Raw genomic sequence first — 27,253 nt, 5'->3', positions numbered from 1 at the left:
GGCAGACATTACAGAATCAAAAATTTCAGTTAAAAAAAAGGAAGATGTATATACTCTGTGGTCTGATAAATTAATGACTTCTTTTTGTTTGTAGCATCAGAGATGAACCTTGAGGAGCATCGTCAGGGGTACTCTATAAAGCATTTACCCAGGAGGTAAGAATTAACTAGGTGAAAATAAATATCCTTTAAAATGGTCTAGATTTGATAAGAAAGTGATTTCTTATCAAAATAAAGATTTGATAAGAAAGTAATTATGTTTCACAAAAAACAGACATATAAATGGCAATAGTGCAAAAATTGTTATTAAATAAAATTAAGAACTCATATGCAAAGTTATTCTGCTTTGTGTATACATCATGTATATTCAGCCTTTAATAAAGTCAGAATATTGTGTTTTGTCCTGTTTTATATTGTGAATAAATCAATCCTATATAGCTAGGCCCATAAAAGCCAAGTATTAATATTAGCTGATTATGACATAACTTTTGATGCAAAGAGTAAATACAAAGTCCAAATATCAGCAAATATATTAGTTGGGGGAAATTTGAATGTAGTTGAAAATAGGTACTAAAAATTATAGGAATGGAGAAGTAGATTATATCAACAATATGAGAAAGAACCTTATAATTGAACATTCATGGATGCAGCATGTCAAATGATTTGGTAAAGATTTCCAAATGAGGCAGATTATGGTGAGTTCCAAATTAGAAACAGAACATACTGAGTGAGGAAAACCACTGATAAAAGAATTACTTCACTGTCTTCTGAAGCCATTCAGCTTGGAGGAACTATGGAATATTACCAGGTGCTTTTCTGCCAAGGGAATTATGAGGAATTTAAAAAGCCATTTCACCTCAGATTTGTGAAGTGGAAAATACTTTAATACTAAATCAACAATTTAACTCAGTGCAATATGCTATACATTTTTGGGCATGTGTTTATTCTTATGACATCATGAAGAGAATTTTCCTTTCCTGATTGCATTTCTGTATTATTTCTAATAGCTTTGTTAAGTTGAGGTGACTTTCTTTCTAAAACCTATCCAAAGAACCAAAAGGATTTACAAATTTAATTATCTACCAGAACGTACTGTATGATTTTGATCTAAAAACATGTTAGGTTTTAAATTTCACGATAGGCTAGGAAAAAAGGAATAAAAAGTTCAAAGTGTTCCGCATTTGGAATCAGTAATTTTGTGTTCCAATGACAAATGTTTAGTCTCCAGTGCCAAAACGAGGTGAAGCCTTCCGTCGATTCACTCTCTATCCAAAATGCACCTATTACCTCTTCTCTGTAACAGAGGGAGGTCTCTAGAACTTATTTTCATTATTCAACTTGCAATCTTTTCTTTACCAAGGATCATTTTTTCAATATTCATCATTCAATATTCATCATTCAATATTCAATATTCTTCCTCCTTCTAAAATATCCATTTTTTTTTTCTACTTGCTGTCTTTGTAATTCCACTTTTGTGAAACTGAGTTCAAAGCCTACATCACCATGATCTGCCTTACCTAACTGCTTTATGCCCTGGACCTCTTATGCCCTGGACTCTTTCTACAGACAGCCCTTGACTCACATTCTTTTATCCAGTAACTGCCTCCTATTCTACACATGTGCTTTAAAGCTGCCTATCCTTCCATCTCTACAAGTATCCAAGTCATTCCTCTCCCATCATTTAGATGATGACAGAAATACAATCTCCACCGCTACAACTGCAAAAAAGGATGAAAGAGCGGGGGTCTTTCCTTTGTTCCCAGTGGTCAAGAACCCTTGTGTCAATGTCTCATATATGACTGAAAAGCTTTCTTATACAATGAGCTTAATGTTGCAGCTGTGTTGTTATTTTAATTCTATTATTATTCATATGTCTAAGACATGTGTGTTCATGATAATTAAGTTTTGCTATTTCTGTACAACATTGCCTTGGGAGTCACGATTTAAGATGATCATTTTGACAACATGACCGTAAAATCATGAGTTATAAGTACCTCTTTAAAAAATTCTTATTTCCAAGATCCAAATTAATGATTTCTATGTATGTGTATAGCATATATATATTTATATAGTATGTGTATATAAAATCTATATGCATATATATTTAAATACTTGTGTGTATATAAATCACACATAATAAATAAAACTGACTTTTTAAATAAGACATGCATGGTACAACAGCTAGCTTCATTTTTCAGCATCCAAATAAATCGTCTATTTACTGATCACACGCTATATGCAAAACACTATGTTGTGAATGTGCAGGTATGAATTACCTCCTCTTTTCTTGTCTCATGTCCTTTCTGTACAAACCAGATAACTTTTGCTTGTAAAGATCGTGGGGTACATTCCAGCAAAGTACTGTTGTTCTCTATGCCATAAGCCAGATGCTCTTCAGTCTTATCCAAAGCATCCCCTACAACAGGAACATTAATGCCATCTTTGAGACTTAGATTTTATAGGTAAATAAATTTTTCAAACATTATTTAGATCTCTGAAGTAACATGATTAACTCATTACTTATTGCTTATTTCTGTAAAAGGTAATTTAAAGGAATTATTTAGAAAGAGTGGCATACCAAAATTTAGGCATGAAACAAGCAAGCAGGCTATGGGGTGAGACAGAAGTAGGTAACTGAGAGTCTGGTTCCAAAGGATGGGACAGGATAGTCAAGGCAGTAAGAAGCATCAGTGTTAAACTCATGGAAAGTCTACTGCAACCTCTATTGAGGGAATAGAAAGGGAACACCAAAGCACAGGACAAAATTTGTGGTTACAAACAAAAGCAGAAACCAGAAATGCAGGCAAAATGCCACTACATAAACACAAATGTGGATTATATCTTGACAAGGGATTGCATTTATCTGGATGTTGGGCTGCTGCAGTGAGAAGAGAATATGAGACTGAAGAATATGGGGCTTTGTGAAATAAAGCTTGATTATAATCTGTGTCTTGGACCGGAAAGGCTCTTACTGGACTTGAACTCAAATTTGCATACAGGCAAGTACACTTAGCTGCAGTAGGGAATAAAAGCAAGCAGGATTACTCTTTCTTGAGTCCTCCACTGAATCCTGAGTCAGCCTGGGGTCCAACAAAGTGATGCTGGAGCACAGTCTCTGGCTCTGTGTATAGTCACTGCTGGTTTCTCATTTATGGTGTCCCTTCTTATTATTACTTCCTAGTGAGCTTAGTGACACTAAATACAGCCTATTCAACAGTCACTACCATAATAGAAAAAGTCAGGAGTTAACAGAGAAGTTCTTTCTTATATTCCTTATTTTTGCCTAAAGATGAGATTTCCTCCATTCCTTACCCATCAGATACCACCACCCTATCACCTTTATTGAACCACCAGCCCCAGCCCTAAGCTTGGTCAACTTAGATAAAAGAATAAAAGCTTTTTCACTTTATCTATCCCAAAGCTTAGGAGGTAACTTGATAGAAGTAATACCTGTTGATAAAATCACCAGAAGCTACGTAACATGGTGAAGATAGTCCCCAGTATGAGATAAAGGGGTAAGTCATAAGAGTCACTGTGGCATCAACCACCTAAAGGATGTAGCATTCTTGTTCTAGGGTTTCTTTGTTTTAATAATTAGTTTAATAATAAAGCTTGGTAGTAGTACATAAAACTTATTTTCCTAATCAGGTAAAAATTAGATGTCAAATTTTCAAAATTTTAACTACATGTCAGAGAAAAAGAATACTTATTACATTGTTCTAGTATACATGAATCACAAAGAAAAAAAGGACTCTTTTTAAGAAGTTTGCAGTTTATGTTCAATGTATTCTCTGAGTAACCCAGAACAACTGATTTTCTATGGATTACCAACAAACTGTTGTCCAAAGCACTGCTGAGCTGCATTTCCATGTCGAACATCTTGTCTCCGGAAACGCCTGAAAGAAAGTAAATGCATTTAGATGTTCATATTTTCAATTTTCCAGACTTTAAAATGCAGCCAATTGCATTAAATATACAAGTAGTATTCTGCTACTGAAAAAAATGATCATTCATATGAAATAAGAATAAAATCCAAGTTTCATAGTTTTTCATATTTCCATTGTATGTTCTTCAGTAGTTAAGATCTATGTTACCCTGTTCTTTATTTACGTAATGTTGAATTCTGGAAACTCAAACAACAATGGAATATATTTCTCTTTATTTTTTGTAAAAATTTAGTTCAACAAGAAATCTTCTAGTTTGAGAATGTCTTGAATGGTAAAGTATTTGAGCAGAGAAAGACAATGGGATTTGAAGTAAAGTATTTACTGAGTACAAAACAGTTATTTTGAGTATAAAACTCCTATATATATAATAAAGCACAAATGAAAAAGGTGTTAAAATCCAAATAGTTTGTTCTATAGCCGTTATAATCAATTAGTACAAATAGAATTTCTAAAAATAGGACATAAACTAATAATATACTATAGTCAGCTTACTTTTATTCAGACACAACATTGAGGAAGTACATGCCTCTATTCAATGTGACAGTGTGTTCTTCATGTTTAGCAGGATTTTGTGCACTAGTGGGACTCAAGAAATATTAGTATTTTCCCCCTCAATCTGCCTAGTATAATTAGAGTCATTTCTAGTATTGTTTTAATTACATAGATTGTTTAGATATACAACTGAAAAAAAATACAATATTCTGTATCTGCAGAGAAATTCCAGAATATATATGTTTATATATATATAACATTATATATATAAAATTCCAGAATATATGTAATATACATATGTTTTGAATATATATAAAACATTATATGTATGTGTAATTCAAGAATATATATATAATGTGTATATATATATATATAATATAATGTTTTGAATATATATAAAAACATTAGCAGGGCATGGTGGCTTACTCCTGTAATCCTAGCACTTTGGGAGGCCAAGATGGGTGGATCAGGAGGTCAGGAGTACGAGACCAGCCTGACCAACATGGTGAAGCCCCGTCTCTACTAAAAATACAAAAATTAGTCGGGCATGGTGGTGTGTGCCTGTAGTCCCAGCTACTCAGGAGACTGAGACAGGAGAATCGCCTGAAACCGGGAGGTGAAGGTTGCAGTGAGCCAAGATTGCACCACTGCACTCCAGCCTGGCAATGAAGTGAGACTCCATCTGAACAACAACAACAACAACAACAACAACAACTATATATAAAGATATATATATATCTTTAAATATACAATATAACATTATATATAAAATGATTTAATATGTAAGCATTTTTCTGAGGAATTAAACAATGAGAATTATCATTAGTATTAATAGTATTGAAATTCTAAAATCAAGAACTCTGGCATACTTAATTTAGCTTAGAGATTAAAATAAAAGTATTACATAAAGGTGGAAAATACCACTTGCTTCTCTAATTCATGGCATTTCTTCAAGACTGAGGGAAAAACAGAAGGCAAAGCAGAAGTTTTACCCTAGAGGGTGATAGCATAGCTCCCAAAGTGACAATGAGATGCTTTAACCATATGCAATGATGAAATTTGGAAAAGTGAACCAGACTTAATTCCCAATACCACCACTAATGTTCTGTATGATCTTATGCATATTTCTTCCCTTTCCTGGCTCTTTGTGTCCTCCCTTGTAAAATAGAGGTGGCAAAATGACACCTAAAATCTATTTCAGTCTCTCTTTTTTTTTTTTTTTTTTTTCATTCTAGGGTGCCCTTACTGTCTCCAAATAACAATAATAGAATGCTATTTCAAGAGATCAAGTGCTTTCTCACACAGGAGTTCAGATCTTATTTAACAAATTAATAGATATTAAAAACTAGAGCAGATCAACATCTCCAAGCAATTTTTGGGATTATGACCTGTGTACAAAAGTATGTTTTAGTTTTAGTTTGTTTTTTAATGTAGAGATTGCGGATTAGAAAACCTTACCTAAAAACCTGAGATTTTACAAAGTTAATATTAGATCTGCCACTTGTATCATTCTACTGAACTGGATTGAAAATAGAGCTTATGAAAAAATAACAAGCAAAAGTAGAAAGCTGTATGATTCTGTATTGTTTTACACTAGTATGTACAATTATTATACAACTAATAGCAGATCTAGATGAGAATTAAAATGCTGTTGTTAATCCCTCACTTTTTTGAGTATTGCTTCTATATTGAGAACCTAAAGCCTGATGAGCAATAATGAATAATGGATAGGAATAAAATCAATAAAATGAGAAATGGCTTCCACTTTGCCGAGATGGTATTGTATAAAGATTATTATACAAGTGGTATGAGGATAAGCAAGCAACAATCAAATAATTCTAGATAAGCAATGTCAAGCACTGAATGCAAAAATATCGCCGAAAGTTATTGGAAACATATATTTGAAAAGAAAGATACCACATTCTCCAGCAAGGTTTCAGTTCATTTTATACTATCCCAGTATAGTTCTCCTTTATTTCAGTATACATATATACATACACACACGTATATATTACATATATACATACATACACATATGTATATATTACATGTATACATATATACACGTATATATTACATGCATACATATATACATATATATTACATATATACTTATATACATGTGTACATGTATATATTACATATATACATATATACACACATACATGTATATTACATATTTACATTATATATATATGGAGAAGTTTCAGAAAGTTGAACAAATTTGCTTTCATTCTCAAAGTTGCGTATTATTCTTATATCTCTAGTCTCTTAGACATTTTTAAAGAGAACACTGGAAATAGACAAAATACGAGAGCAAGGGGAAGAAAAAGATTCTAGCATTATAAACCATAGTGTATTTTGGAAGATCATTTTAAACAAGTGGTTTGGATTGTGAATTAATGTTTTCCCCCTGTTGACTCATTTTCACTCTTTGAGCAGAAAAGTATTTATTTTAATGACCTGTTTTCAATTTCTGCTTCTATTCAGGTCTGAAGCAAAAATGATCTGCTATAAAGGCAAACTATTTTACCTTCATGTGTTGGAACTTATCCAAAAAGTTCTCCTCCAGGGGTAAGTGATGGTTCAAAAGAATTTGACACCACTGAAAGATCTCCATTACATGTCACTGAACTGAACTAATTCATTTATGAGCACGGCTTCTGATTCCAGCATTTCATGCCTTCCTGTCTACTATTTTTCTCATTCACTTGACTTTTTCCAAGTAACTCTTTTTGTCCACCACATCTACTGTATTAACAAGCTTAGGGCTGTACACTGTTAAAAGATGCACCATATAAAAAAATTAACTATGGAAACTGCTCAATCAAAATTCATTAACACTACTGCATGCCTAACACAAAACCCTGTCATTCATAAGCATTTGCTGCAAGGCTTGTAAACATTTTTATTGTTGCTAATGACAATAAAATAATTAATGCTGTTATTTGTGGTTAAATTCACATTCTACTCTCATATTCTTCTATTTCACTCCTGACCCATGGAACAGCATGCCTGTTTTTAAGCATTCTATTTCTTTGTGCAGACAATTAATTCCCTTTGACTAGAATCTTCTTATATCTCTACCTCCAAGATTAAGCTCCAATGTCAGATTATCTTGAGAGTTAAATAAAGTATTACACGCATTGCTCTTAATCCAGTAGCTCATTCATAGTAAGTGCTCAATAGCAAGCTACTACTATCATTATCTACAATTCCATTCTTCACTTTAGGTTCCAATTTCCTTTTGACAAGAGGTTATGCTTGTTTCTTCATATCCCTTGCGCATAGTACAGCAATTGGCTTAATAGGTGAATACACTAATAATTAATATTTTCAAATAATTAGATAACTATATTCTTCAAGAATTGTTTTCAAACATCAACAAGCACTTCTGCAAAATCAACTAATTTGCTCAATTCTTTAATACAGTTGGTAAATTTAGTTCAGAAATGTCCTCTCAAAGCATAATTTTATTATCTGCTTATTATATCATTTTTTAAAAAATACTCACTGGAGTGTTAATTTTGTTCAAGTAAAATTAACAAAAGTTTTGAATTAGTGAAGTTTTAATGAGATTCTGCTATATTTGAACCTATAAAACAAGAACTACACTAAATTGGGTTAAATTATATTCTGAAAAATGTTTACAGAAAAGTAACCCAAAGTTAAATAATTGAAGTTAACACAAACTGTTTTTCAGTAGGAAAATTGTCTATACTTCTATTGTTTGCTTTATTTTGTCTTTGGTCATTTTATTGCAAGAAAGAAACTGCTTATTCTGTAAGAAATAAAAATACTTTTTTCCTGAGGTATTTCCACAAAGAATGCACAATTTCATATGGCCTGAGTGAAAAGATACCCTTATTCTTCAAAATACTTAACTGCACCTCAAGATCTCTGCTTAAAGAATCCTGGGATTTACCTTCTGTAGGAAATGGCAATGACCTCACAGAATTGTAGGCATTGGAGTTTGGAGGTCTTTAAGTACCTTTCATTTGTGTTGAATTAAATCACACATTTCATTAATTATACAGGTCATGCATTTGCCTAGGAGTTAAAATATTCACTTTCAAAATGAAATAAATGAAGACCAGCTGGTAGAGAGGACATGGGGCAAATGCAGGATGTATTTTAGAATTTCTTTATTTATTTTCCTTTTAAGTCTTTGAATCTCTCATGTGTGGTGGCTTGCCATTTCCATATTTTAAGTTTATCTGAACTCGTTTCATGTCTTGCAGCAAAAGTTTCAAAAGAGGGAAAAACTGACTCAAACCTTGTTGAAAAAATAAAAGGTCAACAGCATGTTCAGCTCCAGTCTCTGTACACAATAATTAATACATGTATTTTCTGGAAAACTTCAAGTTTAAAAAAAAAAAGCATTAGGGTTTTCCTAAGCAAGGGAAATAGTTAATCAGGTATCACGTCTCACCTTTTTGCATGTGTGCCTGTTGGGTAATACCGGGAGCAGGATATACCATCCCAGGCACAGTAAGGGTCTCGAGCCAGGCAGCAGTCAGCACAAGCACTTCCATACATGTCACAGTGATGGAATCTGACTTGAGCCACAGCAGAAGCAGATCCAATATACAGCTGTTGCTACAGAAATCAGAAAGAGGTCACTAGTAGAAATGGACAAAACTTTCACTGAGCTATTACACCTAGTTTTCACATTTATACACAATCACCTCAGAAAAAGTTCACTTAAATTTAATTCACTTAAATTAGCAGTTTCAGGAGTTTGAGACCAGCCTGCTCAACATGGCAAAACCCCGTCTCTACTAAAAATACAAAAAATTAGCTGGGCATGGTGGCGGGCGCCTGTAATCTCAGCTACTCTGGAGGTTGAGGCAGGAGAATTGCTTGAACCTAGGATGTGGAGGTGGAACCTGGGCGACAAGAGAGAAACTCCGTCTCAAAAAAAAAAAAAAAAAAATTATAGCAGTTGTTCAGTATAGATAATAGAATATTTATACTTTCATTTCTCTAATATTTGAGAAACATTCATAGACATAAATGCATAAATGCAGGAGTACCAAAATTGCTACACTGAACTTGACAAGAAATCAAGAAGCTGTGTTCATTATCTTGCATTATCCAACACTGTGGATCTTCCTTTAAAGATCTATAGAAATGGCTGGGTTTATGCCTGTAGTGGCTTATGCCTGTAATCCCAGCACTTTGGGAGGCTAAGGCAGGTAAACTGCTTGAGCCCAGGAGTTTGAGACCAGCCTGGACAACATGGCGAAACCCTGTCTCTACAAAAAATACAAAAATTAGCTGGTAGTATGTGCCTGTGGTCTCAGCTACTCAGGAGGCTGACATGGAAGGATGACCTGAGCCTGGGAAGGTTGAGTCTGCAGTGAGCTGTAATTGCACGACTGAACTCAGGCCTGGGTGACACAGTGAGACTTTATCTCAAAAACAGAACACAAATCTATAGAAACAATTAATAAGAGACTTGGAAAGCAAATAGTCTTTTAAATATTGACATATAACATCTAGAAGAGTGATGTGTATATCTATCCATCTACAGAACAAGTGGCTGAACATTTAATATCATATCTTTCCTTTTGCCTGAACATGAAGGATTATTTATAAATAAATTTGGGGCAATATATGCAACAACTTCTTCTAAAGAAGTTTACACCAAACTGATTTCAGTGAAGTGGAAAGGAGGTGTGTTTCCTTGCACACTATTGGATTATCATTGTTACCATTGTTTTTGAAAAACATTAGTGAAAAATAACCAGGGAATAAAGTGTTATCATGATTGTAGAAGTAAAACTACTCTCATCTTCCTTTCTATAGAGACAGAAAATGAAAACATGTATCAAATGTAAATCATGACAAATTTTTGTCAGAATCAATCAATGGACATAAAGTTTCAGTCAAACAAGATTAATAAGGTTTAGAGGTCTGCAGTATAACACTGTACCTATAGCCATTAAACATGTATTGTACACTTAATATTTTGTTAACAGGGTAGATCACATGTTAAAAGTTCTTACTACAATAAAATAAAGTAATAAAAGAAAAATAAAACTGTAATAAGTTCATATTTAAGCACATGTACTAATGTTCTCATATCCTTTGACCTTAGCTTACATATAGAACACATACACCTACACACACCTACGTGCACACACACACACACACACACACATACACACACACAGAACTTACCCGCTTTGAAGAAATCTCCATAGAAATAATAGGAACTGGATCCTGAAATTTTAAAAAAGGTTTCATTTTTAAGAAAATAGTATAAAAACATTTACCTTAATATGGTTGTAAACTCCTGAAATTACATTACTTATATAAGTGGTTCTGTGTTAAGTACTGTATAGCTTTCATTTTAGTAAATCAATATGCAAATACAATTAAAATACAGCTTTAAAAACTGTTTTCTAACAGGGTGGGCAGATATGCAGATGAGAAGAGCAGCAGGAAATCTAACCAACTTACTGTTTGTCTCTGGAATATGATTTTTGAATTTGCATTTGAATATTACTTGTGCTTTGGAAACTCAAGTATCTTTAAATAAAATAATAGAGTCAAAATGTTCTTCCTATTAAAGTAATTGAATCATTGAAATGAAACTATTGTGTCTTTCAATAGGTGTTATTGCTAATAAACCAGGTGATTTTAATCATTTGAACCCAAACCTAAACAAAATATTTTTCTGTTGGAGTGATCATTGTGAATCACAATTAACCCAGGATTCCTTGAACAAGATGAATAACCTGATTGTCTTAGAACTGCACCAGAGGAAGGACAATTTATACCATAGCTTTGGGTACCAATATGTTGTTTTAAGATTGTTAAGGCTGGTGCCTCCCTAAGGAGCACAATAAACTCAGATCAGCTGTGCAAGTGGAAAACCACAAGACAGGTGAAATCCACTCTGGGGATGATTATCCTTTGAAAAGCTGTTTGTAAAAAGGGAACTGATCCTCTATGTCAGTGTTTTTTTTTAAATTTTTTATTTTTATCTTAAACTACAGAATCTTTATGCTTTCATACATTCATTCATTTATTCATTCAGGCAACAGTGTTTCTTAAGAGTTTACATGAACAAAACACTGTGGTGAGTGAATATTAAACATATTTCATTTTATAACAAGAAATGAAATCTTATGTAGAGTCCCAGAGTGCAAAATAAACAAAAGCATAGCTGTTCTGGTTGATACAGGATGGTGGTTAGCTTTGGGTGTGGCTCTAGGGAATCTGTGTTCTAGTACAGCAAAGGCAAAATGTACTGCTTCTCATTTATAAAATGTTTTCACATCTACCCATTACAAACATATAGAGCCAATCTTTGTTATTCACAGATTCTGGATTTGCAAATTAGCCTACTTGCTAAAATTAGTTGCAACCCCCATATCAAGACATTCTGTGTTTTTAACTCATGGGCACACGCATGCTCAGAGTGGCAAAAAATTTGAGTCACAGGACATGCACATTCCCAGCTGAGATGAAACAAGGCTTCACTCTGCTTTCTTGTTTCAGCTTTCATAGTGTAAATAGGTATCTTTTTCATGGACGATGTAGTGCCAAGGTTTTCACATGTCTGTGCTTTTTGTTGATGTTTTGTTTTTAAAATGGCCCCCAAGCATATTGCTGAAGTGCTGTTAAATGTTCCTAAACTCAAAAAAGCTGTGCTGTGCCTTAACATTGAAAACTCTTTCCTTAGATAAGCTTCATTCAGGCATGGATTATAGTGCTGTCCGCTGTGAGTTCAATGTTAGTCATCAGCAATATACATTAAATAAGGTGTCTTTAAACACAAACACACATAAAAGAAGGTTACTTATTGATAAATATTGGTAAATATTGATAATTATGTTATAAATAGAAATTTGCTGGAACATAACCCCGTATTTCCAATGGGAGCAGTGGTCAGTATTCACTAGTTCAGTGTTACAATGACTTTAAAGACCAAAACTGCTGCAAATGATGCGACTTGATGTGTGTGTGTGTGTGTATAAGTGCATATGTGTGTTTATATATATATGCACACGTATATATGTATACACACATACGCATATATATACACATATGCACCTATGTATGTAAGTGTATCTGCATATGTAATTGTTTTTTCATGTCTTTTTTATTATCATTTTCTATTGGTTTTCTTTTGTAGTAAATTCTTTGTATAATTAATGCACTTCATAAAAAGCAGTATGCTTATCTTGCCACAATGTTCACAATATGAAAATGTATTTTTTTTGTCAGTATTGATAGTACATTTCTACAAGCTGTGACTGTAATACTGGCTCTGAAAATTATATGTAGTATAAATGTTATTTCTTTATAGTCACAGTTTATTCACTGAAATTCTTTCCATGCTAGGTAAATATTGATCTCTCAGTTGAAAAGTCTGTAACAATCAAACAGATGCATTAGAATTTGAAATAATTCTTCACTTATATTAGCTCCGAATCCACAACACACCTGTTAGGGAAAAAAATGGACATAGTATCTTTCCTATTTACATCTCACTTGTAGTTGTAATGCATAAATTTGGTCTGTATTTTTTACTTTAAATACCTTGAATATCTGAAGTTCTTCTAGAATTACTTCTTCCATTGATTCCATTTCTTGGTTGTAAATTGTGATTACTTTCAGCACAATTCCATTATCTGTAAGAAAACAAAACAAGAAATAAACTAGAATCTGTGTCACAGTCTGGTTTTCAAAAAAAACCATGTAGCTGGCTGGGTGCAGTAGCTCATGCCTGTAATCACTTTGGGAGGCCAAGATGGGTGTATCTCTTGAGGTCAGGAGTTCAAGACTAGCCTGGCCAACAAGGCAAAACCCTGTCTCTACCAAAAGTACAAAAGAAATTCGCCAGGCGTGGTGGTGGGCACCTGTAATCCCAGTTACTCGGGAGGCTGAGGCAGGAGAATTGCTTGAACCTGGGAAGCAGAGGTTGCAGTGGGCAAGATCATGCCACTGCACTACAGCCTGGGGGACAGAGAAGCCTTTATCTAAGAAAAAAAAAGTAGTGACTATAAATTCAAATAAGATTTGAAATCCAGATGCATGAAACATTTTAACCACTGTCAGTTTAAAACAATACGATTACTTATAAACTCATATTTTTAATTAGCAAAATTAATTTTATATGTGTGGCCAAAAAATAAGAGGAAATAATGATTTTTTTCAAATAGTTTGATCCAAAAATCAAATCATAGATTCAAAAATCAAAATGTCTTTTGGAATTAATAAAACATAAGAGAGACGCCAAATTATTCTAGCTACTTTTTCTGTGATGCATGATGCAAGAAAATTTTTTTACCGAAAGCTACTTTTATGGTACAAAACTCTACCTTTAGTCTTAGGGAATATTCCAAGCAACACACTGTGAAACTCATCACATATATAAAACACACACATACATGCAAGCACACACAGTTTTGGCAAGAAAAAAATCCAAGTATACACCATTGAGAGAGGTGTATGTACCAATCATTTAGTTTCCATAATCATCATTTATTTTTAAAGTTTATATTCATATTTTAAAATTCCATCTCATTTTTATCATTTCTGATATTCTGAACTTGTTCCTTCCTATAAAAATTTTAACAACACATTAATTTGCCTATACAAATAATTTAGTATAATGCTAGACATAATTTAGAATAAAAAGAGCACTTTGAATTTCTTCTCTAAGAGTTTCTATGCTATTTCAGCAGTTTGTTGAAATATTATCAAGTCTTATGGATGAGATAATAAAACTGGATTATAATTAAGCTAATAACAGTTACCTGTATTGTATACTACCCAAAGGAAACAAAAATTATCATCATTTTGAAAACTAAGCACACATATTAAATACTTGACAATTATATCAGGCAAAAAGCAAAGATAAGACTCAAATGATTAATTCGCAATTAGTGATTTTTTAATAAGGACCATATATGTATTGTATTAAAGCCGGTGTCTAGTAAATATTGGACAAAATAACTACTGTTTGTGGGATTTTTCAATGTTGTACCCATTTCACATTCATCAAACATGTTCTTTTTTCTGAAAATCTGTGGTTCAATACACCTTTGAGTTAAACATGGTGTATATGGCAGCACAAATATATGCTTCATACTTCTGAAATTCTCTGGAATTACTTTGATCAATATGACAAGCAAATATTTCTAAAAACATTCTTGGACTGTTATATGTGGCTTCTGCTTTCCAGGGCATTTAAAAATAACATATTAGGTTGGTGCAAATTTATTGCTGTTTTTGCCATTAAAGTAACAGCAAAAAACCGCAATTACTTTTGCACCAAACTAATACTTTAATTACTTTTATCAAATATTAGTATTGATTATGCAACTTCTAAAAATTTTGTTGGAAGTCACTATGAGTGAATTTATGGCCAAGTAATTTCAAGTTTGCTAAAGAAATCTGATGACACCATTAATCTTGAACCCACAGTGCTGAGCATATTATTAACATTAACTTCCTAAAATGAATGAATAAAATACAGCCCGTACCAGAGATCAATTTCTAAGAATAAGATAGACGCTTTCTTTTTTAAATCTTTGTTTTAAAAAACAAAAGGATGGCCGGGCATGGTGGTTCACGCCTGTAATACCAGCACTTTGGGAGGCCGAGGCAGGCGGATCACCTGAGGTCAGGAGTTCGAGACCAGCCTCACCAAAATGGAGAAACCCCTGTCTCTACTAAAAATACAAAATTAGGCGGGCATGGTGGCACATGCCTGTAATCCCAGCTACTCAGGAGGCTGAAGCAGGAGAATCGCTTGAGCCCGGGAGGCAGAGGTTGCAGTGAGCCAAGATCGTGCCATTGCACTCCAGCCTGTGCAACAGAGCAGGACTCCAGCTCAGGAAGAAACAAACACACAAGACAAAAAAAGCCACACACAAAAAAACAAAACAAAAATAAAAACAAAAGGATTATTGGAGAAGCCCAAGCACCAATATTAATATTAATATTATATCCTGTTTCCTGATCTGGGCTTATGCCAATATCTCTTGAGAATTATATATCTATGATGAAAGTCATGTATGTTAGAATGCTCACTTCTCTAAAGATCAACTACTGTAGCAATTACTATGCTGAATAAGAAGAAAGACAATGAAAGAAAGAATCATTTTAAACACTTTAAAAATGACTAGGATTTTAAAACACTTCAAAGAATTTGCTACATACTACTCTGGAGGCTGAAAGATTTCAAGTCCTCTTCTACAAGTTAGATCTAATGTATGGGTTAATTGAAATTACAAATTTATTTGAAAATATCACCTTTAGCATATTTATCATACTTTGTTTTATTAATGCAGGATATTATTGGTAACATTTGGCCTGCTTGGTACAAATGGTTGATCTTGATGTGAGCTCATAAGAATTGCTGTGTTTAGAGATTTAGGTGAAGTTATTGTCCCAAGTTCCAAGTTGTTACAAAATCTCCAGGACTCACTGAGCAAAGTCAGTAATGGAGCTGGGAAACTGACAGAACTGTTCTTGCTATGACACTCTACTTCCACTATGAGAACTTCTATTTGGAACCAACTTTGTTCATTAACATCTATTATTCATTTCTTTACTTATTCATTTATTCATATGCATGAAGTATTGATCATGCAGAAGGAATTATGTGCTATGCAAGTCCCAAATCCTCTCTTTGTCAGCTTCAATATTTCTCACATCTGAAAAAAAGCCACATATTTTGTTGGTCAAACCATGACACTTCTGACAATGAAAGTGGTAATATTCCCAGACAATTGGCCTAAACTCTTACTATTGCAGCCACATGAGGTCTCTATTTCAATCTTTCTCATTTTGGATTAGCAGCGTGAAATGGTTTAACGGATGGACAGATTTGTCGATAGGTGCTTTTAGAAATATTATTAAAATTATTGAATTTAAGGGTCAATTTAAATATCTCTGAGTAGTTTCTCGTTTCTTTACCTGTCCCAATAAACAAGACATCATATTGGCCATCCTCAGCTTCCACTCGATCCACTGCTATTTGTTTCAGGTTATATTTTCCATCTGTTTTTACCAATATTGGTTTTTTATGGGCAGGTTTTATGGCCTGGTACATTAGTGGATGACTTCTTGCAAATCGGATGGCTTCATCCGGATAGTCCTTGGTGGTTCCGTATCTCCCTCCATTTACTTTGCTGGCACACTGAAAAACAAGTGGATCAGATAATTCTTTTTGCCTTACACCCAAAGAGAAAATTTATAATCAATTATGAGAAGAATCAGAAAAACTGAAGATGTCAAATTAGTCAATTGTGCATTTAGAAATATTTAGTAATCATATATTTTTCTTTTTTTTAACTTTTATTTTAGGTTCAGAAGTACATGTCCAGGTTTATTATACAGGTAAACTCATGTTGTTGTACAGATTATTTTGTCACCCAGGCACTAAGCCTAGTTCCCAATAGTTCTTTTTTTCTGATCCTCTCCCTCCTCCCACCCTCTGACTTCAAGCAGGCCCCTACGTCTGTTATTCCCCTCTTTATGTCCATGTGAGTAACCATACATTTTTCCTTACAGAAACGGAATCTTCCTCAGAAATTGGAAAGGCTAAATTATTTCAAACATACAGCACTAGATATACAGAGAAACTAGATAAATTCTGGAATAGTGAAGTATAGTTACTATCAAGACTTTGGGGATGGTAAAAATGTTTAACATCATACGTATTCAAATTATTTTCTCTGTTTTTGAAATTTTTTTTTTTGTAATATAAGTTAAATTTTTAAGGGAAACAATCTATTGTTCATACGAAGAGAAGAAATCTCTTTGTTGTGTTGAAACTTCTAACTAAGGATCACAACTGTACAAAATAGCTTTACCACTATTGAATCTATGATAATATGATCAGTGATGGTTCTGATTGGCTCACTGACTATAGAATTTTAGTGGTTCAACATAAAAACCTATTCAGATGTTATCACTGTTAATTGTCAATGGCAAAAAAACACTCTCTGTTTACTGTAATCTATATGAATTTGTATTTTTAATGGATTTGACAAAATAAACTGGGAAAACAAGAAATATGTGCTATAACATGTCAATTTTTAAACCACTGACTAAAAAATTAAATACTCAACAGTAGCTTAAGTTACTCACTGGAAAACCTTTAAATGCGTTGATTCATGCTTGTTAGTAACTGCTCCCTTATTTTACATATTTTCCTCCAGAACTAGAAGCAATTGCAATGATTACCTTGATAAAAATTTTCCACTTTAGAGTATAAATACAGTAGTTTAGTAATCAGATTTCACAAAGAGCGCATTTATAATGGTGTGGTTTTTAAAATCAGACCATATTTCCTAATTTGGCACGGATTTTTCACTTGAGTGTACTTTCATGATACATAATTGGAAACATTTTGGACTAGCTTGGAAGCAGTTCCATAACCAGCCACTTCCTCCTAATCTCCTTTAAGACCATGTGGTTTCAGGAAGCATTTCCAGCAAAGCCACAGGAGTAGGTTTTCTCCATTTAAAATTGTAATTTCAATCAATAGAGTGAAATAAAATATACTTTATGTCTTACTGGAAGTAATAATTTTCAGCTAGTGAGAGAGAGTGATTGAAATGATAAAGCCTTAACACTTGTTAATGGAGGTAAGGTTTGTTTCCACTTTGGGCTTTTGCTCTACAAAAACGGTTTCTATTTGACTTGCAAGTAATTGTGGAATCAGCGTAGTGATGGGATTTCACCAGCTGCTTGTAAAAGTATAGATGTTGACTTGTGTGACAAGTTAAATCTTTGCTCTCCATAGCTCACATAGCACATAACAATGATCTAAAGTTTTTCCAACCTAGTTGCACAGAGGATGAATGATACAAAATCATCATCTCATCATCACCCTCACTATCATCATCAGTTTTAGCCATGTGTGCTAAAAGCGCAAAAGACTGCATGCCTAGCTAAGAAGAATCTTAATAGTATATTTCAGAGACAAGTGGTAGAACTTTTGTACTCTAGTGATTCCTTTGTATTGGCATTTCTTTCCTAAGGGGCCAGCAAGGATCTTAAATGAGGTGCTAAGGATTCTGAGGAGGTAGAGAAAAAAACTTCTTATAGATTTCCTACAATAAGAAGTAAGGAGACAGTTTGGCCTAGGGAAATTAGAGGCTGATTTAAATATTAGAACATACAAATTTGGTGACATTGTCTTGCTTGGAAATTATATGTGGTGCTAACTCCTCTGAAGAGGCTGAGAGGAATACGATGTTTATGTTACTGAATGTTTCTGTGTTCACCAGTACTTTTAAAAATAAAATTTCAATTGGTGTTACTTAGCCAAAATATCAATAATAGTACATATTTTATAATACTGCTGTGTCCATTATATATTCTTTTTATTAAATAACAAGGATAAAACTTGAGATTTGAAAGGATATTTCTTTACTACATATACTTTTCACCAAGCATACTTTTAGGTATAGTATTCCTTAATTGTTTATCTGCAAAGTCTTGTAAAACACATGAAACAGTGAACAAAATATTACCAAAAGTGCACTTAAAAAAAAGAATTATTTGTTATATAACTAAACTTACAGAACCAGGCCTTGGATAAGGGACTTTTCCTTCATAGACTGACCAGTGGTATTCAGGTCCTTCCTTATGTGCATATGGTCCGTTGAAGGCTGCCCGAATGCTAGACATGTGATAGACACATATAGCATGCCCTCGAAAAATATTACTGAAAAATACAAAAAAGATAATTATTATTCTGGAACTAACTTCAGGTCATCTAGCCAAATACCCCAGCCTACAAAGATAAGAGTCAAGTCTTTTGGGTAAAGTAGTTGCAATTTCTTTAAGCAAAGAATATTCTAGATGTTAATTATTGCAATATTTCCAATTTTGAAACTCTGAAACTTACCATTTTCTTAATTGCCCACTTAATACACTTGAAGATGGCATTGTTACAATGACAAAAATAATGCCACTTCACTTATTTCTAAATCTTGTATTGTGTTTTTATATTTTTTTATTAAGGGAGATCTGGCCTTCATATTAACAAAGACTTATTCCCAAGTTGAATTACTCATTTAGATATTATCTCCTTTTATGTTGTTCTATTTTCAAAGTAGACAGTGTCCTCTTACTCACTATGTTGTTAATATTGCTACAAATTCTATTAAGATGTATTAAGTTTCTTAATGTATATGACTTAAAGAACAATTTAAAGTCTTATGAAAATTTAGGCCTTTTTTTTCCATTTTTTAGCTGGGGTTCATGTAGACATTAATATGCTTGTATATTCCTTCCTCCAGTCACCAAAAAGTGTCTTTAAAATTACTTTAACTATATCAAACTTAGATCCCTCATCTCCAGAACTAGCAGAAAGCAAAAAAATTTTCTTGATTAAAATTTCTACTTGACAGTATAAAGGCAGTAGTTGACTAACTGTGGCAAGTTTTATTGAAGACATTTGTAATCAGATTCTACAAAAGGACATTTTTAAAGATTTTTTAAACAATCTTGCCATATTCCTTAATTTAGCATGAACTGAATGAATTATAACATTATCAGAATCTCTGTATTGTAAGAATCCAAATAATTAATGTTTGTGAAAGTGTTTTGCGAAATTCAAAGTTCTATATAAATAAAGTTTCCTACATCCCGAGACACCTGTAAAACAGCAGTTATGTTACTGTCCTACACCCCCAATTTACACATTTTATAAGACACCTTGAAGCAATTGGAAATGCCTGGGATACAGGGAACACTTGAGATAGTCTCCTAACTAAAGTGGTAGCACACCTTTGATCACCATTCTACAAATATCAATCCTTATGTCAGGTAACAGCTGGGAAGCTTTTGTTCTCAGATTTATATAAATTGAACAGTCAAAATAGAAATTATAGAAGACAATAATGTCTTATGTTTGATTTCTCAGAAAGATGCATTATGCTATCATTTAGGAAAATAGCTTATAATCTGATCATATTAACCCATAGAAAAACCAAACCAATTATTCCATAGCTTTAATTTATCATATAAATTCACTGAATTATCATGCAACATATGAACTATTCACAGCATAAGGGAGGAGATGAAGTTAAAACGTTAAGTACTCTCCATGCACTGTGATAACTACCAATCTACATTAACTATTTTTTTTGCATCAAGGAATAATCGATAGACAAATTGTTTCCCTGTTTCTCTGTTGAAGAAAAGGTCTCTTTGCAACAGCGGGATTCTTGTCTAAAGAGAGGTATTATTTTCTCTAAGTAAGCATTAGAAACTACCTGCTGAAAAATAACAAACTAAAGCTGTGTGGAAAGACCCCACGTAAGCACAGTATACATAATTATGTGACAGTTTATGGCTTATATGATGTAAAAGAGGAATTCAGTAATATTATTCTAGCCCTGTCAAGAGAATTGAGGTATATTCTTCTTTATTTTTTATCCTAATCATTTTACCTGCACTATGCCTTACCTAGAAAGATACTCAGGAAATTGTCTATATAACCTTTTAACAAAAACTGATTCTAATATTTTTATTTGCGTGTCAAAATACATGAAATAATATTTTATCCATTTTTACAGCACTTTACTGTGGGTTAAAAAAATACAAAAACATAAAACGGAAAACAATAGATTATACATTTTAAACTTGAGCAGCAAATTTAAATGATAGAGAGCAAATGATGAACACGTGTTCACTATGAATCAACGTAAGAGCAGGAAAATCAGAATAAAAGAGTGAGAAGAGTGTTCTATGATTAAGAAGTCGAGAAATTTTTCTTGGATGTGGCAATTGATAAGTATTGGAGAACTGACTTAAATCAGTGTTGGAGGAGAAAGTTATTTCAAGCAAGATAAGTGAATAAATAAAAATATAGCAATGGGAACTAGCAAAGTAGACACTGACTGGCATCTGTCAAGGCATTATCTTGTCAAAATCAGACCATTAGTGAACTCAGAGGGAAAATGTCCAAAGGCAAGTGAGTAACAGTTGAGATAGAACCTTGAAAGCCTGGCTTGGAAAATTCTATATGATGAATAAAGGAATTATCCTAGACTTTACAACATATAATGACATATCGTAAGGACTGATATCTTACGAACTGTATGTGAAAAAAAAAATCACCGTGTTCTAGATGAGAGAGTGAAGAGATTAGGATACTGAGCACAGGAGGATTCTGGGTACTATAAACAGAAACAAGATTTGGATTCAGATTGAGCTTTTGAAAATGAAAGTACATTTGCAAATATTGGAGAATAAAGATCAATTGGTGATTATAACGTGTAGAAAATGAGAACAGCAACTGGGTCAATAGTCTTTCAAGTTTACATACACCATGAAGGGAGAGTCCAGTGAGGCATCTCTTGTTTTATATTGTTTTTATTGACTGTATAAATTTCTCACCTGGTAGTGTTAAAGAGTCCAAATATAACCGGATTCTTATGATCTCTGGTAGGTAGCAAAAAAACGTCCTCTGAAAAATTAAAGACCATTCCATCGCTTAGTATTTTTAGCTCTCTTTGCATGCAAAGAGAATGTATTCACATAAATTTGTTTAGAACCCGTTATAGATTTTAAGATGTATATTTTCATATACAGTCATACAACCATGACCAAGTCAAAACAGAGCTAATCATTCAGCTGTTCTGGGTGGCCCTGAGCTGAACAATAGGAAGGAACCAGACACTGACTCTAAGCTGACAAGATGAGCCCCTTTTTGTTCTTGCAATCCCTTTTCCCCCAGCATGTGTGCCTGGCTAAAATGAAAAGAACAGAAACTTGCTCTATGTTAGATAGAGGTCAAATACACAGAAACTTTATCCTACGTGTCCTAGGGATAAAGTTATAAAGAAGCATATACATAAAAGAGCAAATTTAATTCACCTAAAAACATTTACCTAATTCATCAAAATATGTGTCAATTCCATTCATTCCTGGTACTGAGCAAACGAGTCTCGCTTTTAGGAAAGTGCTCCACTTATTCACCAGTATTCTCTGCCCTCCTGCATCATTCTGTGAAAACCAAAAAGGAGGTAAATAGTTACCTAAAGAATTTTGACCAACCACAGATTTCATGTTATTAAACATGCAGTTGCCAAGAGTTATGACTTTTTTATTTAACTAGGAAAATTTGGCATAATTCTCAAGTAATGTCACAGGTGCAATTCCCCATAATTTGGAATTTTTTTTTTTAGGTTTCTTCATTTGGCCTTGTGAGTGCACTTTCACCCTGATACATTAAATATATTTTGCAGATATTAAACAATATTAATATAGCAATCTCTCCTAAATAGAATAGTGGAGAGACACAGTAATCATGATTATCACTTTGTTTATAAATTATTTGCCTCTCTCAGGAATATAGAAACACCTATTTCTTTTCTTCACTTAACAAAGGTAGAAAGCTTTTCAAGAAAGTTTGAAATACACACACACACAACGCCCATACTATATATGTATATAAATATATACACACACCACACACAACATACATATACACACATATTTATATGTAAATTTATTTTCGAACATCTTAAATGCCAAGGTAACTTTATATTTGTAATTTTATTTGATTCTCTCAATATATGTTGCTACTCCTATTGGTTTTAAATGTTCCCAAACAGCCTTTCTAAATATTCAATAAATTACAGATGGCTTTTTAAAAAAATAACTTTAACCAACTGAATTGTTCAAACATAGCTATGCCTATTATTTGTACTGTGTACTAAAGGAATAAAAAAGGTTTTGATTAAATTCATTAAGAAAAATAAAGTTCAAATTTCTGCATAGGAAAAAGGACAGTCTAATTATAGACTATTTCTTCTTGGTATGGCTTCAATAATGGGGAAGATCATACAAAATACAAGGTCCTTTTAAGATACACCTTTCACTAGATATGAAATGTAGAGTTTGGTATAGTAAATATCAATTGCAGGCAGTCTAAAGAATACTAGAAAAAATTTAAAAGTAGAAACTTACTATAAACTTAATGAAGGCCTGACCATAAATTGTGAGATAAGCAAGCATAATGAGAGAGAAAGCCTCACCCCACAGAGCCGCCCGACCCTGGTGTAAATTGCATGGGCATTGTTTTCTGCCTCCAGTGCCTTCTCAGTAAAAAAGAAATATACTTTGTTGTCATCTCTGTCTTCATTGTCAGGAATCATGTATGAAGCTACAAATTTTGGTTCTATAGGAGCAAAAAGTAGGAGAAAAAGTGAAATAGATGTTACAACAAAATGCTAACAAGTTATTCCAATAAATTATATGTCATCTGAATCCTTAAGTTTAACTTCCACCATTTCATAAAGAAATATTTTTCTTGAATTTTTTTTTACCAAACATTAAAAACTATGTAGATATCTCCACTTTATTTGCATATTAACAGCCTTTTCAGAAATATTACAAGAATATTTAATTGGAAAATAAAAGAATCCAGGAGAAGAAGAATTTCAAACAAAATGCAATGCGAACTTAAAATGCATTCAGGAAAGAACAGATTGGGAGCACAATAATCTCTATAAATTTCCTCCTACTGTAGGTAAAAACTAAATGTAAATATAAGTAACATATTAAAGTAAATAAAACTATAATTTATTTTTAATTCATAAATGATCTACCAGTATAGCGCATAGATTAGTTTCAAAGTAGAAAATTTATTTTACATTTTTGAGATTGTAGTCCAAGAGATTTGAATAAATGTTCTTTGACATGGTATGCAAAATATATGAATGGTATCATCAATAATGACCATGCATTTTAATAAAAATGTGGAAAGTAATTAAAATGCTCACCATAACAATATTCTAGCACCTCCATATACCAGTGGGCCAAAATATAAAACTTACTTCTTACAAAGAATTCTGTATCAATGAATGTCTAGTGGCTTTCCTAGAGTTTTGTCTCTAAAGTGTAATGCAATCCTATTAAAACAAGCAAAGCAGGGCAATCAATTCATCAAAAACTATAGCAATTGATAAAAGTAGACAAAACAGCTTATTGGATGATGGACTTTTCACTTTTCACATATTTGCTTTGTTTTCCTTATTCAAATACTGATTTCTAAGCATTGCTTGGAAGGTATACTGATTTTATAATTAAGCCAATCAATTTTGATAGAAAATGATATACATATGTCATATACAATATTTGAATTCAAGAATGTTGCTAGTAAAACATTCTGAAATTTGTAAAGGAATTGTATTTATATTCTTCTTATTATCAAAATGGCAACATTTTCCATAGGTTTTATAGTTGGTTTCAATCCTAATTCACATACTCTTCTCCTCATCCTTACCTTTCAACAGACGCTCATCGTCATGCTCAGTGCGGATATGGGCCAGTCGCCCCATGCTGCGGAAGATCGCAGCGTCTCTGCTCCAGTAGTCACTGTAGAGTCCAGCAAACAATTCGCTACCTACATGGGAGTATCAGTAAAAAAGAAATCAGTATTTGTTTCTGGATTTGAAGATGAGGTATAAGTAACAATTATATTAAACACATCCAAATTTAATATGTGTATCTATAATATGTACTTTATGACATTAATACTATTGCTGTTAGGAGCATGGATGGTATAGTAAGACTCCCAGGGTTTGAGTCGAGAGTCTGTCACTTACTAGGTGTGAACTTGGGCAAGTTGCTAAGTTCCCTGTGCCTCAGTTTCCTCATTTGCAAATCAGAAAAGTAATTGCATTCAGTAAGATAGTTAAGAGTAAAGTACTTGGAAGATCAGCTGGTAAATAGTAAGACCTATATGAGTTTTTGGTAAATACCTTGGCTTCATTTATTTTCCTAGACTTCTTTTAACCTCCATATCATCAGGGCTTTATCATTATTATTGTTATTGTGATGATTACAGGTTTTATATGTCAGTCAGCTAATTCAAATCCTCCTTGTAACAAGATACTGCTATCATGAATATGATTTTAGTGTGGGAACAACAAAGTCTAACAAAGATGATATAATCCAATCAGTTGTCATTCAGTTTGTAGATTTGTGGCTCAGTCAGGTAGGAAGGATATAAAAAGCGCTCAGAATTTAATCAGACAGTCAACAAAATGATTGAAGGAAGTTAGTTGCAACATGTGGTGGCAGTCACAGTCTTAAAATCAGACTGAGAAATTACACAATGTATTCATGGTCTCAGGAAATAACCACGTGTCTTTTGAGTAAGAAAAAAGACATTAAAATAACTTAAGGGAGAGTATAACTTGAACTCCAGGAAGATCAATAGCTCCGAAGCACAGGGACTTAGAATCCTTTCCCAAAACTCACAAGAGGTAATCAGTGTGCCCATCAGTTTTACCGGAAGGATGTCCTGGCCATACCCAGCTCAGTTGTCCTGTCTGGAGCAAAAATCTCTGGCCAAGAAACAAATGATAACAGCAGATTGCTGGAAACAGCAACCTCAAAGCAGAGTAGTAAAATTGTTTTCTTAATGAGTGGCATGTAACATTGGTCTAGTTCTAAAACAGATAGGATTATTATATTACATAGTACTAATGCCTTTTTGTTAAGTTTGCAACGTGTATGCATACACATGATATTTAAAGTGCTTTAAAGGTTAAGAGATTTCAAATTAATTGTATTTCCAACTTAATATATCTAATTATGTAATTAATTTTATAATTAGGATTATTAACGTTGCAGGTATAAGAATTTGACCAAATATATAAACGGAATTTAAAAGATATTGAATACTTTATTTATAAATTTTATTTATTAGAACTTTAAAAATTGATTAATTAATTATGAAGGACTTTTTTCCCAAGGTAAGGTCTTCAAAGCTTTGGAAAATTTCAGAAGTGTAAGCATATTTGTATGATTTAACATTTGAGAAAATGATCAATTAAATTATATATAAGATAAAAGGAAGTTTATTTTCAACTTGCATTAACTATTAATTTTTTAAAGGTAAAGATGATTACTTTTGTCATACCAAATTTAGAATAATATGATATAAATTAAACTCAAAGATTAAAAAAATAAGCTTTAGAAGTACTACTATAATAGTCTTTTTCATTTTAAAAAGATAAATAATTCTAATTAGTTTTTTCTGTGTTCACAAAATCCTCTATGGATGCCTAAAACACTCTATGAGATACAAATAAGTACAATCTATGGTTTCCAAAAAAGAATTCATTTTTAAATTATATATTCTAAATAAGAGAGGAAGAAGTAAATGTGTCATAGTGTTAACAATTGCTGACTCGAGGTAAATGGTATACAGGTGTTAATTTTACTTTTACTTCAACTTTTCTTTGTATTTGAAAATTTTCAAGGTCACAGAGTTTTTAAAAAGATATATTTGTTGAGTTCTTCTAGTATATTCAACTTACGCTAAGTGAGAGGTATGATGTAAGGAAAATAACAAAAACTAAATGACGATTTAAATCTGGACTTAACTATATAATTTGGTAGAGAAAAGTTATGTCAGAACTCTTACTTAAGCATATCATGTTATTTGATAATAGAAAGGGAAAAGATTAACATAATTTTTTATCAAAGTCATTTAATTAGTGCTGTCTTCCCCAGAAATTTTATGTCTATGTTTGAAGAAGTAGTATTTTGAGACCAAATGCATTCAGTAGTTAGGAATATGACCTGTTACCTGGAATTCAGTCTGCATTATTTGAACATGGATAAAAGAGAGTCATTAAAAGGACTTTGGAATCATCAACTCTATGGCATAAACAACCAAGTTGACCCTTAAAAAATTAATTGACTATTAACATATGAGGATTTCTCTGAAATATTTTTGTTTTTAATTATTATAGTTGAATTATTTTTCCCACACCAAATATAAAGGCCAGCTTGTTAAATGTTTGTAAA

General features: G+C 32.8%; 1 protein-coding gene across 1 annotated transcript in view; it reads right to left on the bottom strand.

Annotated features, from left to right (window-relative positions):
• The window catches only part of SEMA3E (semaphorin 3E), a 116,238-nt gene that overhangs the window by 15,796 nt on the left and 73,189 nt on the right, over positions 1-27,253 (bottom strand). Inside the window, exons 5-15 of the mRNA XM_032761203.2 lie at positions 24,717-24,836; positions 23,467-23,609; positions 22,318-22,432; positions 21,824-21,893; positions 18,998-19,142; positions 16,382-16,604; positions 12,995-13,086; positions 10,625-10,666; positions 8,871-9,037; positions 3,828-3,895; positions 2,276-2,415 (exon numbers count right to left, since the gene is read on the bottom strand). Of these exons, the coding sequence (XP_032617094.1) occupies positions 2,276-2,415; positions 3,828-3,895; positions 8,871-9,037; positions 10,625-10,666; positions 12,995-13,086; positions 16,382-16,604; positions 18,998-19,142; positions 21,824-21,893; positions 22,318-22,432; positions 23,467-23,609; positions 24,717-24,836 (1,325 nt within the window). The remainder of the gene's footprint in view (positions 1-2,275; positions 2,416-3,827; positions 3,896-8,870; positions 9,038-10,624; positions 10,667-12,994; positions 13,087-16,381; positions 16,605-18,997; positions 19,143-21,823; positions 21,894-22,317; positions 22,433-23,466; positions 23,610-24,716; positions 24,837-27,253) is intronic.

This window comes from Hylobates moloch, unplaced genomic scaffold (genome assembly GCF_009828535.3).
Source record: "Hylobates moloch isolate HMO894 unplaced genomic scaffold, HMol_V3 SCAFFOLD_1, whole genome shotgun sequence".
In the NCBI taxonomy this organism is placed as follows: Eukaryota; Metazoa; Chordata; class Mammalia; order Primates; family Hylobatidae; genus Hylobates; species Hylobates moloch.
Note: the sequence above shows the minus strand (reverse complement) of the source record. Positions and strands in the feature narration are given on the sequence as shown.